The sequence below is a fragment of the Myotis davidii genome, unplaced genomic scaffold, assembly GCF_000327345.1.
Source record: "Myotis davidii unplaced genomic scaffold, ASM32734v1 scaffold89, whole genome shotgun sequence".
NCBI lineage: Eukaryota > Metazoa > Chordata > Mammalia > Chiroptera > Vespertilionidae > Myotis > Myotis davidii.
This window is the reverse complement of record NW_006300372.1, coordinates 860,978-876,244: the sequence shown is the minus strand read 5'-3', so window position 1 is coordinate 876,244 and position 15,267 is coordinate 860,978. Positions and strand designations below refer to the sequence as shown.

The 15,267-nt window shown below is 40.1% G+C and overlaps 1 protein-coding gene across 11 annotated transcripts in view; it reads right to left on the bottom strand.

The window, feature by feature from the left end:
* RNF14 (ring finger protein 14) overlaps positions 1-15,267 on the bottom strand; it is a 27,871-nt gene that overhangs the window by 3,838 nt on the left and 8,766 nt on the right. For 6 of the 11 annotated variants that reach the window (XM_015572618.1, XM_015572620.1, XM_006776977.2 and 3 more), the window contains 5 exons: positions 13,578-14,105; positions 11,781-12,009; positions 7,936-8,108; positions 5,491-5,621; positions 2,394-3,937 (listed from right to left, as the gene is read on the bottom strand). In XM_015572618.1, the coding sequence (XP_015428104.1) occupies positions 3,877-3,937; positions 5,491-5,621; positions 7,936-8,108; positions 11,781-12,009; positions 13,578-14,105 (1,122 nt within the window). In that variant the 3' untranslated portion in view covers positions 2,394-3,876. Of the gene's footprint in view, positions 1-2,393; positions 3,938-5,490; positions 5,622-7,935; positions 8,109-11,780; positions 12,010-13,577; positions 14,106-15,267 lie in introns of those variants that run through there. The other 5 variants (XM_015572617.1, XM_015572619.1, XR_001516081.1 and 2 more) reach the window with 4 other exon arrangements.

Genomic DNA, 15,267 nt, shown 5'->3' with positions numbered 1-15,267 from the left:
CCCCCACTGCTCTATTTCTCAAACCTCTACCACCTGGCGTGATTTTGTTTCCCACTAAATGTAAGCTTCGAGAAAGCAGACTCTAAATGCTGCTCTATCCTGTCCCTATCAGTGCCTTGGTTTCTAGAAGACACCCATCATTTGTTGTAAGCCTGACAGTTACCCCCAAGAGTAGTGATCATATACAATAACCAGGGGAAATAACAGCATATTATATGATAATGGGTTAGCAAACTGGTCTATTGAAGATATAAATTTGCAAATTTGATGCCTCTTTCCTGGGAATGAAAACCCTTACTATGATGAGATACATAAGTTTCCAATAAGATATTGTGACAATGCTGAGCATCCTCTGGCTCAGAGAAATACGGGAATCCTCGGAATTGTGCAAGATTAGACTGTGGGTGCTGAAAGCTGAAAGTTACCATAAACATTTGTTAAGAACATCATCAAAGCCATTTTTCTGACTCAAAACCTGAAGACTGGTATGCTGGCTGACTGTATTATTGAGCCAAAGTTCAAGGACCTGACTATTTGGCTACTCTTTCCAGAGGATCCCACAATGTCACACCTTCTCCATCCTCCTCAGGAGCTGCATCACAGCACAGCTATAAGTTATTTTCTTCAGTGGCTGCCAACAAGTACTTTTAAGAATGCCACCTTCCTATACAGCGGTTCTCAACCTTCTGGCCCTTTAAATACAGTTCCTCATATTGTGACCCAACCATAAAATTATTTTCATTGCTACTTCCTAACTGTAACGTTGCTACTGTTATGAATCATCATGTAATTATCTGATATGCAGGATGGTCTTAGGCGACCCCTGTGAAAGGATTCGACGGCCAAAGGGTCGTGACCTACAGATGAGAACCGCTGCTATATAACAATTGGATGTCAACTGGTTCAAATATAGTTTTAAGTGCCCTTACAGTATTTGGTAATACTCCTGTTCCTGCCTTGCTGCCATTATTAAACTAGAGGCCTAGTGCACAAAATTCGTTTGGGGCAGGGGTGTGTGTGTGTGTGTGTGTGTGTGTGTGTCCCTCAGCCTGGCCTGTGCCCTCTCGCAATCCGGGACCCCTCGGGGGATGTCTGACTACTGGCTTAGGCCCGATCCCTAAGTTGGCAGTCGAGGATCCTTCTCACAGTGGGGATCCCTCTCGCAGTCTGAGACCCCTCACTCCTTACTGCCCGCCTGCTTGCTATGCCTTACTGCTCAGCTAGCTGCTCCTAGCGCTGCTGCAGAGGCAGGAGAGGCTCCCACCACTGCCACTGCGCTTGCCAGCCATGAGCCGGGAGAGCAGCGCTCCCCCTGTGGGATCACACTGACCATCGGGGAAGCTCCTGCATTGAGCGTCTGCCCCCTGGTGGTCAGTGCACATAATAGTGAATCAGTTGTTCTGCTATTGGGTCGATTTGCATATTAGGGTTTTATTATCTAGGATGTCATTTTATTCACCAATGTGTATAACAGACTATAATGAAACACAATGAGGAAAATTAAAATCCCAGACATAAAACAAAATGCTACTAGTCTTAACCATTTACTGAATTTTTATAACATGGTGACTGCTGCCACCTGCTGGTGATGCTTATGGCAAAATTACTACTTAGTGGGATCTCCAAAATTCCTGCCAAAATTTTTAAATTCCTTTCCAAAGCAGGCAGCCACATGAATGGCTTTATGATGATCATATCTGATTAATTCTCTTAACAACAAAAACGTAAGTATATTGTCTAATGTAAACTAGAACCCTCTGTAACTAAAAAATTACCTTGCTGTTAATGCGATAGGTCTGGGAATGTGGCTGCCAAGTCTTTTCTCCATCATTCTTTTCAACAGGAAGGGATGTACATTTATTTGAAGTTAAAACATTCCTTAAAATAAGTGGGACAATATGCATCTCAACTGACAAAGGCAGGCTCTTAAATTTGTTCAATCACAAGCTTAAAATGTCACAAAACCTCTATTTTGACTTAAAAAGTCATTTAGTAACTTATTTTCACTTATCAGTTCTACATCCAAACCTTAAAACTAGTTCTGGGCAGGATAAACTGACAGTCTGCAAAGGGACCCTCTGCGCTCTCTCACTGAAAGAAATCATGAGGTTCATGTCAATTTATGGTAAATCTCAGTCCACTTGTAAAAGTGGCCTTCATGAAATTAAGTTATGTACAACACTCTTTGTTCACGTACTTTCTTGATATACCATCCTTTAACAAGGTAATTTATTTCTAGGGCATTCAGGGGGTTACCCCAATTTTCATTATAATCAGAGACAAAAGTACTCTACCCAAAACTTCACCATCTTAAAAATGGCTTATAACTCATGCCTCAAAAATAAGACTTTACAAGCCTTTGGCGACAGAACATGTATCATCAAACTCTGCTCTAATTATAAGACAATTTTTAAGTTATTTTTATTTTTAAGATTAAGCATCCTCATTGACAATCCAGAAATAGTCACTGCTGACTCTTTGGATACACACACATAAAATGGTTAAAAATGATTCCCCAATTTTCAGTGACAAGGTAGGAAAAAACATTTTCATAGTTGCAGCTGAATTCTGCCCTTTTCAAAAAAATCTTATTTTGCTACCAAACCACTCACCATACCAAAAGGAAAGACAATTTTTCAAAAAGTCAACAAAACCCTGAAATAGGATCTAGGCAAGCCAAAATTATCCTCCAAAACGGTGCTGTTGCAAAAAACAGGTGGGAAACCAAACTCCCAAAGCACATTAGAGAAGACCTATCGAAAGAATTTAGAAAGTTAGGACTGAACTACAGTAGTGTGGAGTTCAAAAAGCACATAATTGGAAGCTCAGCTTGTTCAGCTTGGGAATGAATATATTAGGCTTCCTCTTATTCCAGCAACAGAAATAAAAATATGAGCTGATGGAGTTGATATTAAAATTGTCCTTACCAACAGAAGGCTGGGTGAGGGTAAAAGAGAGAATGTAGAATGAAGGTGGCAAAGACAAATTGTTTTGAATCTAGGCTCTACTGCTTAGGAAAGCTGAACAGCGCTGAAATTCTTCTGAGCCAGTGTCATTAAATAACAGACTTGGCTCAGCATCATTGAACTATATACCACCTGCTATATCTGTGACCCACATTGTTTGTGGTATTAAAGAATATTTTTAAAATTATAAATTTCTATTCTGAAAAGCAGTATCAGGTGACCCACATTATTTGTGGTATAGAATATTTTTTAAATTATAAATTTCTATTCTGAAAAGCAGTATCAGGTGACCCACATTATTTGTGGTATTATAGAATATTTTTTTAAATTATAAATTTCTATTCTTAAAAGCAGATCAAAATGGCACTGGGCTATCCAATCAGCTATAAAGGGCTCCCTCCAAAAAGAACTCAGCAGAAATTTAGGTTGGAAGGAATGTAACATGGAGTAAGATCAGGCTCTTTGTACAATTTTAATAAGGCTTCTAACCACCCCAGCCGTAAGGAGACGCCCTCAGAAGTTTAAAGGGATGCTTCTCAGAGATAAAAAGGTCTGTAAGTTGAACTCTTGACCCCTTCTCCTTGCCTAAAGCTTAGGTTAGGAAATAAATATTTAAATTTTTAACTATTCAGAGTTTTGGGAACATAGTAATATTTAATATTCCTTAGTTTTCATTTTCTGAACCTTTGGCTTATAATTTTCTCAATTATGTTTCACTGACAAATGTATGAATGTGCCTTAGTCAGTAGTGCCACATGAAAATGTAAACCTTGTTCTCCTCATCTTCTACACTGGAAGCGTGAATGAATGGTAACCCTAAATATCCTGCAAATATCTGAGTTACTTTGTATACTCAGCACAAGATTAGGGCAAACCATTTCACTTCCACGTCTTGAGCAGTAGGAATGAACTAGTCTTCTTCAATCTCATCTTCCCAAATATCTTCATCAACATCCACAGCAAAGAACAACCTGGAAGCATATAATAAGGTATAATGTTACAAACTTGAAAGAAACTATAAGTAATTTATTTCCTTGTCTCAAAAATACTTTCTGTACTCCTCAGATAACATCGTTATCTTTTCCTCTCCTTTAATCTTCCACTGAGAAGGACTAAAATATGGTCTCTCTGAACAGCTAGCTGCCTTCAAGCTTATTAGAAAGCCCTTTTAGGATCCAGACACTCTCTAGGGCCAGGGATAAATAATGGAAGATGAGTGTCACAAAACTGATACTCAATGCACACAATATGTGGAATAAGCCAAGACTGGGGAAATCAAGCAATCTAGAAGTTAACTCTTTTGAGACACTGTAACTTTATTACATGCTAATCATTCCATTCTATCTTCATGGTCCATGCACTCTCCATTTTTAGTATGTTTTATAGTTATCAACTTGTCTTCCTTCCCTTATGTTATCTCTCTCTCTTCCTTCCTCTCTGAAATCAATAAAAATATATTTAAAAAAAAAGAAATAGATGTTTAAAAAAGAGAGGCTTAAGAGACAGAACCAAATAAAATGACTGAACTTGATTAGATCCTGTTTCAATAAAACAACTTTAAAAGATATTTTTAGGGATAACTGGAAGGTTCTTAATAAGTTTATTAGCTGATAATATGCCATTGTCATTAATCTGTTTGAGACTTTTCATTGATTTTTTTTTAGAGAGGAAGGGAGAGGGAGAAAAACATTGATGTGAGAGTGAAACTTGTTGCTCCCTGCTGGGGATCAAGCCTACAACCTGGGCATGTGCCCCAAATGGGAACTGAACCAGCAATCTTTCAGTGTAGAGGATGACACCCAACCAACTGAGCCACACCGTCCAGGTCTCATTAATTTTTTTAAAGTATTGTTATATAGAAGAATTTTCTTAGGCCATACACATGGAAGCATTTAGAGATAAAGCATCCTATCTCCAACTTAGGGTCAAATACTTCAGCAAAAAAGTTAGAGAACAAACATTAGAAAGTTTTAATTAAAAAACAGAGAAAGAACAGGTCCAGCCAGTGTGGTCCCGTGGTTGAGCATCAACCCATGAACCAAAAGGTCATCAGTTCAATTCCTAGTCTGGGCATATGCTGAGTTTCTAGCTCCATCCCCAGAAGGGGGCATACAGGAGGCAGCCAATAGATGTTTCACTCTCACATCTAAGTTTCTCTCTCTCTCTCCCTTCCTCTCTCTAAAAATCAATAAAAACATATATTTTTTAAAAAGAGAATATGGCAAAACACTCTCAATTATTAATTTTGGTGGACGTTATCCTACTATTCAGTCTTATCCTTTCAACTTTTCTATTTAAAATTTTTTACTATAAAAAGCTGAGGAGGACAAAAAAGAAGAAATTTTCCAGGTAGCATATTTTCATCATAAACCTCATTTTCAAGAAAATAATATAAAAATTCACATGTGGGAAGTGTGTGAGAGAATTCTCTAATAAGCAAAGCACTAAGTCAAACACTGGATCTGTGGTCTGCAAATCAAGGGCCAAAAACTGCTGCTGAGCCTGGGGAATTCTGTGTACATACCGGTTAAAACACAGGGAAGCAGGATCAGTGAAATGTTTATAAGGGTTTGTGTTAGGGAGAGAACCCATGCAAATCCAGCAGAAATATTGCATACAACCAGTACATGTCATCTTGTTACATCCATCTAATTTCTGGTGGGAAAGACAGAAAGGGAAAAAATATCAAGGCTATAAAAGCAAAAGAGGAATGCACATGCCAAAAAGATTCAGTATAACATTCTCCTACCAGTGGTTCTCAACCTGTGGGTCGCGACCCCTTTGGCGGTCGAACAACCCTTTCACGGGGGTCACCTAAGACCATCCTGCACATCAGATATTTATATTACGATTCATAACAGTAGCAACATTACAGTTACGAAGCAGCAACGAAAATAATGTTATGGTTGGGTCACAACGTGAGGAGCTGTATTTAAAGGGCCAGAAGGTTGAGAACCACTGTCCTAGTCCCTTTCCTCATACAGAGCTGAACACTATGGTAGGTAACACATTGATAGCTAGTTAATGCCAACTCTTTTGCATTATAGGTAAAACAGGAAATATTTAGCAGGCTTTCCTCCAACTAGATACTTAGCAAGTTTTCTTCTGATAAACTCTAGATACAAACCAAATGCACTATATTGTATATGGAAATTGTAGTTAGATTAATTAAAATGTTTGGATTTAATATATATGATTTTAAACTTTTTACATAAATCTAAAAAACATTTGGTATCAAGTCCTCCACTTTATCATAGGGCTGAGATACATCAGAAGTGGTTAAATTGGTTAAATAGAATGTCAGTTTCCTTAATGGAGTACTTAGGGAATGACCACCAGGTTCAGTTCAGATATACAGTAGTACCCCCTTATCTGCAGTTTTGCTACTCATGCTTAACCCATGGTCCAAAAATACAGAGTGGGGCAAAAGTAGGTTTATAGTTGTGAGTATGCAAAAGTTTATTTTTGTATTATTCATTAATTATTGTATTATTTTCCGTATCAACAACTGTAAACCTACTTTCACCTCACCCTGAATTATATGGAGAACTTCAGAAATGAACAATTCATATGTTTTACATTGTACACCATTCTGAGTAGTGAGATGAAACCTTGCGCCATCTCAACCAGGGCGTGAATCATTCCTTCTCATTAGCCTGTTTCCATATCTCAGCACTCATATTCAAGTAACCATAGCCTAAAACTACGTCACTATCCTACATTATTCACCTCATTTTGTATCACTGCACATCATCTCAAGAGTGAACACAGTACAGTAATATATTTTGATGGAAAAAGATCACATTCACCTAACTTTATTATAGTATATTATAATTATTCTATTAGTTATTGTTATTAATCTCTTACTGTACCTAATTTATAAATTAAACTTCATCATGGGTATGTATGTATGTTTTGGAAAAATACATAATACATATATAGGGTTTAGTATCATCCTCAGGTGTCTATTGGAGTCTTGGAACATATCCCCCACAGATTCGAGAGGACTACTGTAATGGATTGAAACAGTAGAATCAAATACAAAGATATATATATATTTTTTAAAAAATATATTTTATTGATTTTTTACAGAGAGGAAGGAAGAGAGATAGAGAGTTAGAAACATCGATGAGAGAGAAACATCAATCAGCTGCCTCCTGCACATCTCCCACTGGGAATGTACCCGCAACCAAGGTACATGCCCTTGACCGGAATCGAACCTGGGACCCTTGAGTCCGCAGGCTGACGCTCTATCCACTGAGCCAAACCAGTTTCGGCTACAAAGATATATTTTGATTTTAAAACATATTAAGATTTTTGTCAAGAAGCAATAGATTTATATACATTTGGGAAAATGTGTCCATTTCTTAAGCATATACTTGTTAAACAGGTGTGTTCAATTCCAGGATAAAAAGTTCTGATGAGAAGTCAGGCTTGATTTTTTAAAAATCACATAGATGAGTTAAGAGTTGATTCTGGCTCTAGTATGGCTTCCTCATAACCCATTCAATTTTAAGGGGGGGATATAATGTGAGAACAATTGTCACTGTATGAAAGCACTTTGAGAAGGGACATCTACATACATTTAAAATAGATGACTGCCGAACCGGTTTGGCTCAGTGGATAGAGCGTCAGCCTGCGGACTCAAGGGTCCCAGGTTCGATTCCGGTCAAGGGCATGTATCTTGGTTGTGGGCACATCCTTACTGGGGGGCGTGCAGGAGGCAGCTGATCGATCTCTCTTCTCTCATTGATGTTTCTAACTCTCTATCCCTCTCCCTCTTCTCTGTAAAAAATCAATAAAATATATTTTAAAAATTAAAAATAAAAATAAAATAGATGACAATATTAAGTCGTTAATTTGCAACTTCCAAGTAAGAGGGTTTAATAAATACCAAAATGTTTTTTTAATTAGTCATAAATTAATAGGCTTCTTGAGATGACCGTAACATGCCTGTGAGTCTGTTTACCTCTATGGGAGTCCCACAATTTGGGCAGTTCTTTGAGTTCTTTTCTAGCCACTCTTTACTTTCCATTTCTTCCAGTGCCTTCTGAATCACCCTCTTACCATACCTCTGTTCCAGAAATCTTTTATTGTCCTCATCTGCTTGCAGGTACTCATTTTGTAAGTCTATTAATTTCTCTAGAAAGTGAAATGGAAAATTAACTTTTATATAACTTTGCAATGCTGATTAAAAACTATTAAAAATGGCTATAACCTTTGACTACTCAAGAATGCTACCTCTGGGACTTTATCATAATCCAAAGTAAAGTTATATGCATGGAAATGCACATAACAATGGCAAACAAATTAAATGTCCAAGGAAGTAATCATGTGCGAAAGAGTCATTTGTGACATAATATTGTTATTAAAAACTTATAGTTAGGATGGCTACAGCTCAATTAAAATACTCATTACAGAATCCAGAAAAAAAAGTGTATTTAGGTTATGACTAGGTAAAGTTAGACATGCACAAATAACAAAGAACAACAAGGAATCCTCCAACTAGAAAAGTTGAATTTGGTAAAGGTGGTACAATAATAGGTTATCTTTTCCTTTTGATTTTGACTTATTAATGTTGATATGTTTGTACAATTAGTGGTGTACAGTTAAGGACTGACTTATCTGAAAAACGCAAAGGTTGAAACAGACACTGATTTTCCACTAACTCAGCATCATTCACCATCTATATACAGTGAGGCCTTGACTTACGAGTGTCCCGACTATCGGTTTTTTTGAGATACGAGCTGTCTCTCAGCCGACTTTTTGCTTTGAGTTGTGAACTAAAATTTGGGTTACGAGCCGGCTTCAGATACCCCACCGCTAGTTGGTGCTGCGAACGTCACAGTGAACGCCACAACATCAGCCCAGCATTACGTGTCTCACTCGTTCACTTCTTGATTTGACATACGAGTAATTTGAGTTACGAGCTCCATCATGGAACGAATTAAACTTGTAAGTCAAGGCCCCACTATACATATAAAAGCCTAAGCGACTGGCCGACTGGCCGGTAGCTATGACACACTCTGATCACCAGGAGGCAGACGCTCAGTGCATGAGCTGCAGAGTGACAGCAACTTTGCAGAGTGCCCTCTCACACTCTGGGAACCCTCAGAGGATGTCGGACTGCTGGGCGAGGGACACCACCAGTGCACAAATCCATGCACCAGGCCTCTAGTTTGATAATAACAAGGTTTATCAAATAAACAAAAGCACCTTTGGCTTAAGGGCAAAGACGGTTTAATTTGGTACATTAAAATAAAGTCAGTGAATAAAATTTATCACCCACAGCTACTAAAAAGTTCCTCCTGACACCTTTCCCCTTGATACTCTTCAATCTGATTTCTATTTATCACTTAAAAGAATAGGCAGCCATTCCCAAAGCCTTTACTTATACACAAAAGGCTTTTGTTCATAATCCTATTATCTTAATTTTTCAAACAGGATCAAGTAAAGACTCTCAACAATGTTAATTATTTTGTGTTCATAGGTATATTAAGGACAAAAGTTATTGCTCTAATGTTCTCAAAATAATAAAAATGCTAGTATTTCATATATTTTATATGGTAAAATCTAACATCAATATATACTGATGAGAGAGAGAGAGAGAGAGAGAGAGGAAATCAGATGCCAAATTTTACTGAAGCCCCTAAGTCTACCTTCGATTTTTTCCTCAAATGCTGTGAAACATGTGAAATGTACTTTAGCCTCTCAATACTAAGGTTACAGAAATCTAATAAATGGCTTATAATTATGCTGTGGTGAGTTCTTCAACCCATCTACTGGACCACTACAAGACTCTGCTGTAGGCAATGGCAGCACCTACTCATTCTCCTCAAGGTACTTTCTTGAAGATAATAACACTCTAACAGTGCCTACTAGTAACTATAATAATAATAACGGCATTAATAATTATCACTTTGCCTTAGTTGGTTTGGCTCAGTGGATAGAACATCGGCCTGTGGACTGAAGGGTCCTGGGTTCAATTCCGGTCAAGGGGACCAAAAATCCTATATAATAAAGAGCTAATATGCAAACAATCATCACACCCTCACGCCATAAGGGCTCATACACTCAACACTGGGAGAGAAAAATGGGGATCAGCCAGGCACAAATGAGCTTGCGAGAGAGGAATGGAGACCAGCCAGGCTGCAGCCTGGGAGAGGGACAAGCCACCTGCCCCATGGTCCCGGGTGCCAGTGGCTGCAGCTGCGCCTTTGGCCCAAGAGAGGGAGAAGCTGCCCGCCCCACAGTCTCCATGGCCCCCATGGTCCTGGGTGCCAGCGGCTGTGCCTACAGTCCAGGAAAGAGACAAACCACCCGCTCTGTGGTCCTGGGTGCCTGCGGTTGCGACCTAGGCGAAGCCGCCCACTCACAGTCCCCTGCGGCTGCAGCCGACCTGGGCAAAGCTGGCCTGGGTCCTGGGTGCCTGCGGCCAGCCAAAGGAGGGAATCCTGGGTCCCAGGTGCGGGGCGAGGCAGAGGCAGTTAGGGGCGATCAGGCCAGCAGGAGAAGAGTTAGGGGTGATCAGGCAGGCAGGCAGGTGAGCAGTTAGGAGCCAGCAGTCCCAGATTGTGAGAGGCAGTTGGACATCCTCCGAGGGGTCCCGGATTGGAGAGGGTGCAGGCCAGGCTGAGGGGCCCCCTACCCCCTGCACACACACACACACACACCCCTCGCATGAAATTCGTGCACCAGGCCTCTAGTAAATAAATAAAACTAGTTACCACTTTGCCTTTTACATGTACTGGCCCATTGTTCTCAAATTATCTATGGTGAAGGACTAGTTTTTCTCCCCTACTCTGTCAAGGACCAATACTTTTATTTATTTTTTAAAATATATTTTTATTGATTTTAGATAGGAAAGGAGAGGGAGAGAGATAGAAATATCAATGGTGAGAGAGAATCATTGACCAGCTGCCTCCTGCACACCCAGGGCATGTGCCCTGACTGGTAATCAAACTATGACTTCCTGGTTCATAGGTCGATGCCCAGCCACTAGGTTACACTAGCTGGGCAAAGACCAATACTTTTGAAAAATACAATCAAATGAATTTCTTCCTTACAACAACCCTAAAGTAGCTATTATCATCATCCCTGTTAGTTTGAGAAAGACCAAGTCCATTTAAATGAGAGTCCAGTTAAATCTATGTCAAAGGCCTGCCTTCTCAATCCTTTTCTAGATCAGAAATGGCAAACAGATTACATATCTTGTGTCCCCTTCAATAGAGGATGGCTTTCTGAAGTGTTGTGTTCAGGAAGATTCTGAGGCCTCCCTGACCTCAATGAGAAAACACTTGATGACTGATCAGACATATGTGCCATGGAAACAAGAGTGACAGCTATGCATCTGCCAGCCAGAACAGACATTATTTCACGTCCATAGATAAAAATGACCTTGCCATTCCTTCCCTGGACTGTTGTCCCCTGATATCTGCATGACTTGTGTCCTTAATTCCTCCAAGTCTTTACTCAAATCACTTTGCCAGTGAGGCTTCCCCCTGGCTTTCCAAAGTAAATCCCAAGCTCTTCCCCTTCAGAACATTTAATATCCTATCTCTGCTGTATTTTTTTCCTCCTTAGCACTTACTATCATCTGATATTTTTTACATGTTGTTTGCCTGTCTCCTCCACTAGAATGTAAGTTTCATGAAGGCATTGGATCACTAATATATCCACCGAAGTGAGGACAGTATCTAACACAAAAGTTTCTGTTGAATAAATACTTCCAAATGGAAAACTCAAGTGATGAGTTTTGGGGTTTTTGGTGGGGGGATGGAGGACAAGAGAACTGAGTTCATTGACACAACTTACCTGCCGTGAGCTTACACGGAGAGACGCCGTGGTAGGTCAATCTGCATAAGGTACAGAAGGCAAAATTGCAGCTGGAGCAGATGCCCATGGTGCAGCCAGGCTCCTGCATCACAGGCAGCTGGCAGCATGGGCGGGGGCAGTACACCACATCTGCCATCAGGTCCAAGGTGGACTGGAGAAGCAGCCGATCGTAACGGGCAAATAACTCTGCTTCTACTAGCTCTTTGACCTGGAGTAAAATATTTTAAAACACAGAGGTTTGACAATTTCCCAACTAGTCTGTTCCGGAGGGTATACTCAGGCTGCTGGGGCAAATAAGATGCACATAAATGAAACCCCTCTACCTCACTTCAAGGTCAAAAAAAGCCCAGCTGGTGTGGCTCTGTGGCTGAATGTTGACCAATGAACCAGGGGTCACGGTTTGATTCCAGTTCAGAGCACATGCCTAGGTTGTGGGCATGCAGGAGGCAGCCTATCAATGATTCTCTCTCATCACTGATGTTTCCCTCTCTCTCCCCGTCTCATTTCCTCCCTCTCTGAAATCAATAAAAATATATTACAAAAATAAGATCTAACCAAGTATGGCAAGTCTGTATCTTGACAGAGATGGTGGTTACATGGATCTACACATTTGTCAAAGCTAAGCAAACTGGCCCTGACCGGGTAGTTCAGTTGGTTAGAGCACTGTCCCGATACGCTAAGGTTGCAGGTGTGATCTCTGGTCAGGGTACATACAAGAATCAACCAATGAATGCATAAATAACTGGAACAACAAACTGATGGTTCTCTCTCGCTCCCTTTCTCTTTCTCTAAAAATCAATACATTAAAAAAACAAACAAAAAAACTAAGCAAACTGTATACTTTAAATGGGTACATTTATGCCTTCATAAATTTAATTTTTTAAAATCACACCAAGCAAGCTGTCCTTATGTTACAGTCTATTAATGATTCGGTTAACCATTCCAAGGGATACCCCTTCAGATCCCAACCTCACACAAAGACAGGCAGTGATTCTCCAAGGTCGATGGCATTCTAGTAAATATACAAAGTAAGTCACCAGAATTACTTTATACCTTTTCAACATTCATCCCTGCTGAGGACTGCCCATTCTGAGGCCAGCAAAGAAAGCATTTATGTCTGCTTAAATGGTAAAGACCATAGCACTCTTTTAATTCTCACCCGAGGAGTGAGGATATTTTTTCCCATTGAGTTTTAGAGATGGTAGAAGGGAGAAGGGAAGGGGAAAAAGAGAGATAGGAGAGAAAAACATCAATGTGAGAGTGACACATCAACTGGTTGCCTCCCATGTGTGCCCTGACCAGGGGTAAGGATTGAATCTGCAACCCAGGTACACGTGCAGGCTGACGCTCCAATCACTGAGTAACGTTGGCCAGGGCAAGGCCATAGCATTCTTTTTTAAAAACTCCTTTCTTTTATTTTTTAAAAATATATTTGTATTGATTTCAGAGAGGAATGGGAGGGAGAGACACAAACATCAATGATGAGAGAAAGTCATTGATCTGTTGCTTCCTGCACGCCCCATACTAGGGATAGAGCCCACAACCTGGGCGTGTGCCCTGACCAGGATTAAACCCTGACTTTCTGGTTCATAGGTTGACGCTCAACCTCTGAGCCACGCAGGTGAGGCAAGACCAGAGTATTATTGATGGATACAGTGAAACAACTTGTGGGCTGGCTCCAAGATCTCAGAATGTCCTGATGAGCCCTAGCAAGGAAGTTCCTGAGATATCTCCCTTTGTGAAATGAAATTAGGATGCAGCTGTCGGGAAAGTTACCTGACCAGGAGTAGCCACTGAAGGGCACTTGGGTTCTGGGCAGTTGAGGCATTTAACTTGGCCATCTTTGATCTGGATTTCAAAGTAGTCCTTCAGACAGGCCTTGCAGTACACATGTCTGCACTCCAAGAAGTGCATGCATTCACTACCCAGCTTCTCACAGAAACAGATATTGCACAGAAACAATTTACTATTAAAGCATTTTATCTGCTGAGCTTGATCAAAGTCCAAGATTTCCTGGATCAGACTGGACAACGATTCCACATCCTGCACGGCCCTCTCATCCACAACCTCCTCTTGGTCTACAGCAGATCCAGCTGCTCCTCTACAATCTAGCTCTGTGTTGGCAGAGGCTTGAGCCGTCCTTCTCTGCAATTTTTTCTGAGAACCGATCTTGAGCTCGAAAGGAGAGACAATATTCAGGTACCCTAGGGTCTCTTCCTTAAGAAACTGCATCCAGGCAAACAGGACCACATTGCCACGGTGTTCTTCCCACAAGTTGTCTAAGTGCTTGCAGAGAGCAGACAGCTAGGAGAAAACACACGAGGATGCAGGTGAGTTTGGAAAGATCATGATGCTTTCAACTCCTGATTTCCCTTGAAACTTTAAGTTAGGCTCTCACACTTCCTAAAATGATTTTTTTTCCCACTGCTGTGATACACTGTGCTATAAAACAGCACCAATATTCATTCTTATCGGATCACTTCTTAAATTATTCAGCAACATGAGCCATAGTAGAAGACAAAGTCAGAATCTAGAGGAAGTACCATGAAAACAAGAGAGATGGTATGACTGCACAACATGTAGAACTAGGTTTACATGTGCTCCGCTGAATGGAGGACTTTCTCTGTTCTTCAACTGTCCTTTGTGTTAATATTACTATACCTCATGTAGGAGAAAGAGATCCAGTTCTAAAATTAACTGTTTCTATTCCTGTCGAGCCTTAGCCCTGTAGATACCCTGCAATAATAGTTAGAAAAAGAACAGTTTAAAGGTTTTAAAATTAATTCTTCCAAATCCTATCAAAAAGTCAACTCATGAAAAGATCAGTAACAGGATCCAACCTCAGAGTCCTTGTTACTCAGATTTACAAGCTGGTTTTAACTAAGCAATCTGGGCTTATACCAGAACCTGGTTAATGGGGGCAGACAGACTGATATTGAACCTGCACATGATTACAAGCCTGCAATGTGGTTTGGCTGCCATAGGGAAAATTCACACTTTCTAAGGTAAGCAACCAAAGTTTAAACTATTTCAACTTTTCTACCTTAGAAGTAGTCTGTTTTATTTGAATGGCAAATATAAGAGGACTCTCTATTAGAAATGTGAAATATTTGTAAGCAGAACTCAGGAATTAAAAGCAGGTTTTCTTTTTAGGCAAACAAAAAAATTAAGTCTTCCAGATCCAAATAAATTTTGTAAATTTAAATAACAAGTGAACAAGGACTACATTTTCTGTTCCTTGCTGCTCACTCAACCCTACACAGGTATGAACTTAAACCACTAGTGATTTTCCACATTTACATGAATATGCTTGTAAGATCAACCACACTTTAGAAACCTGTTGAAAGCTGTAAAATGGAGTAAACACTAAAAGGGAAGCTTTGAGTTCTGTTTGAGCAAAATCCAATGAAGAAGCCATTCTCTTCCATCCTCTTTTCTCCAGCCCCTTCTCAAAAGAGGCATCAGG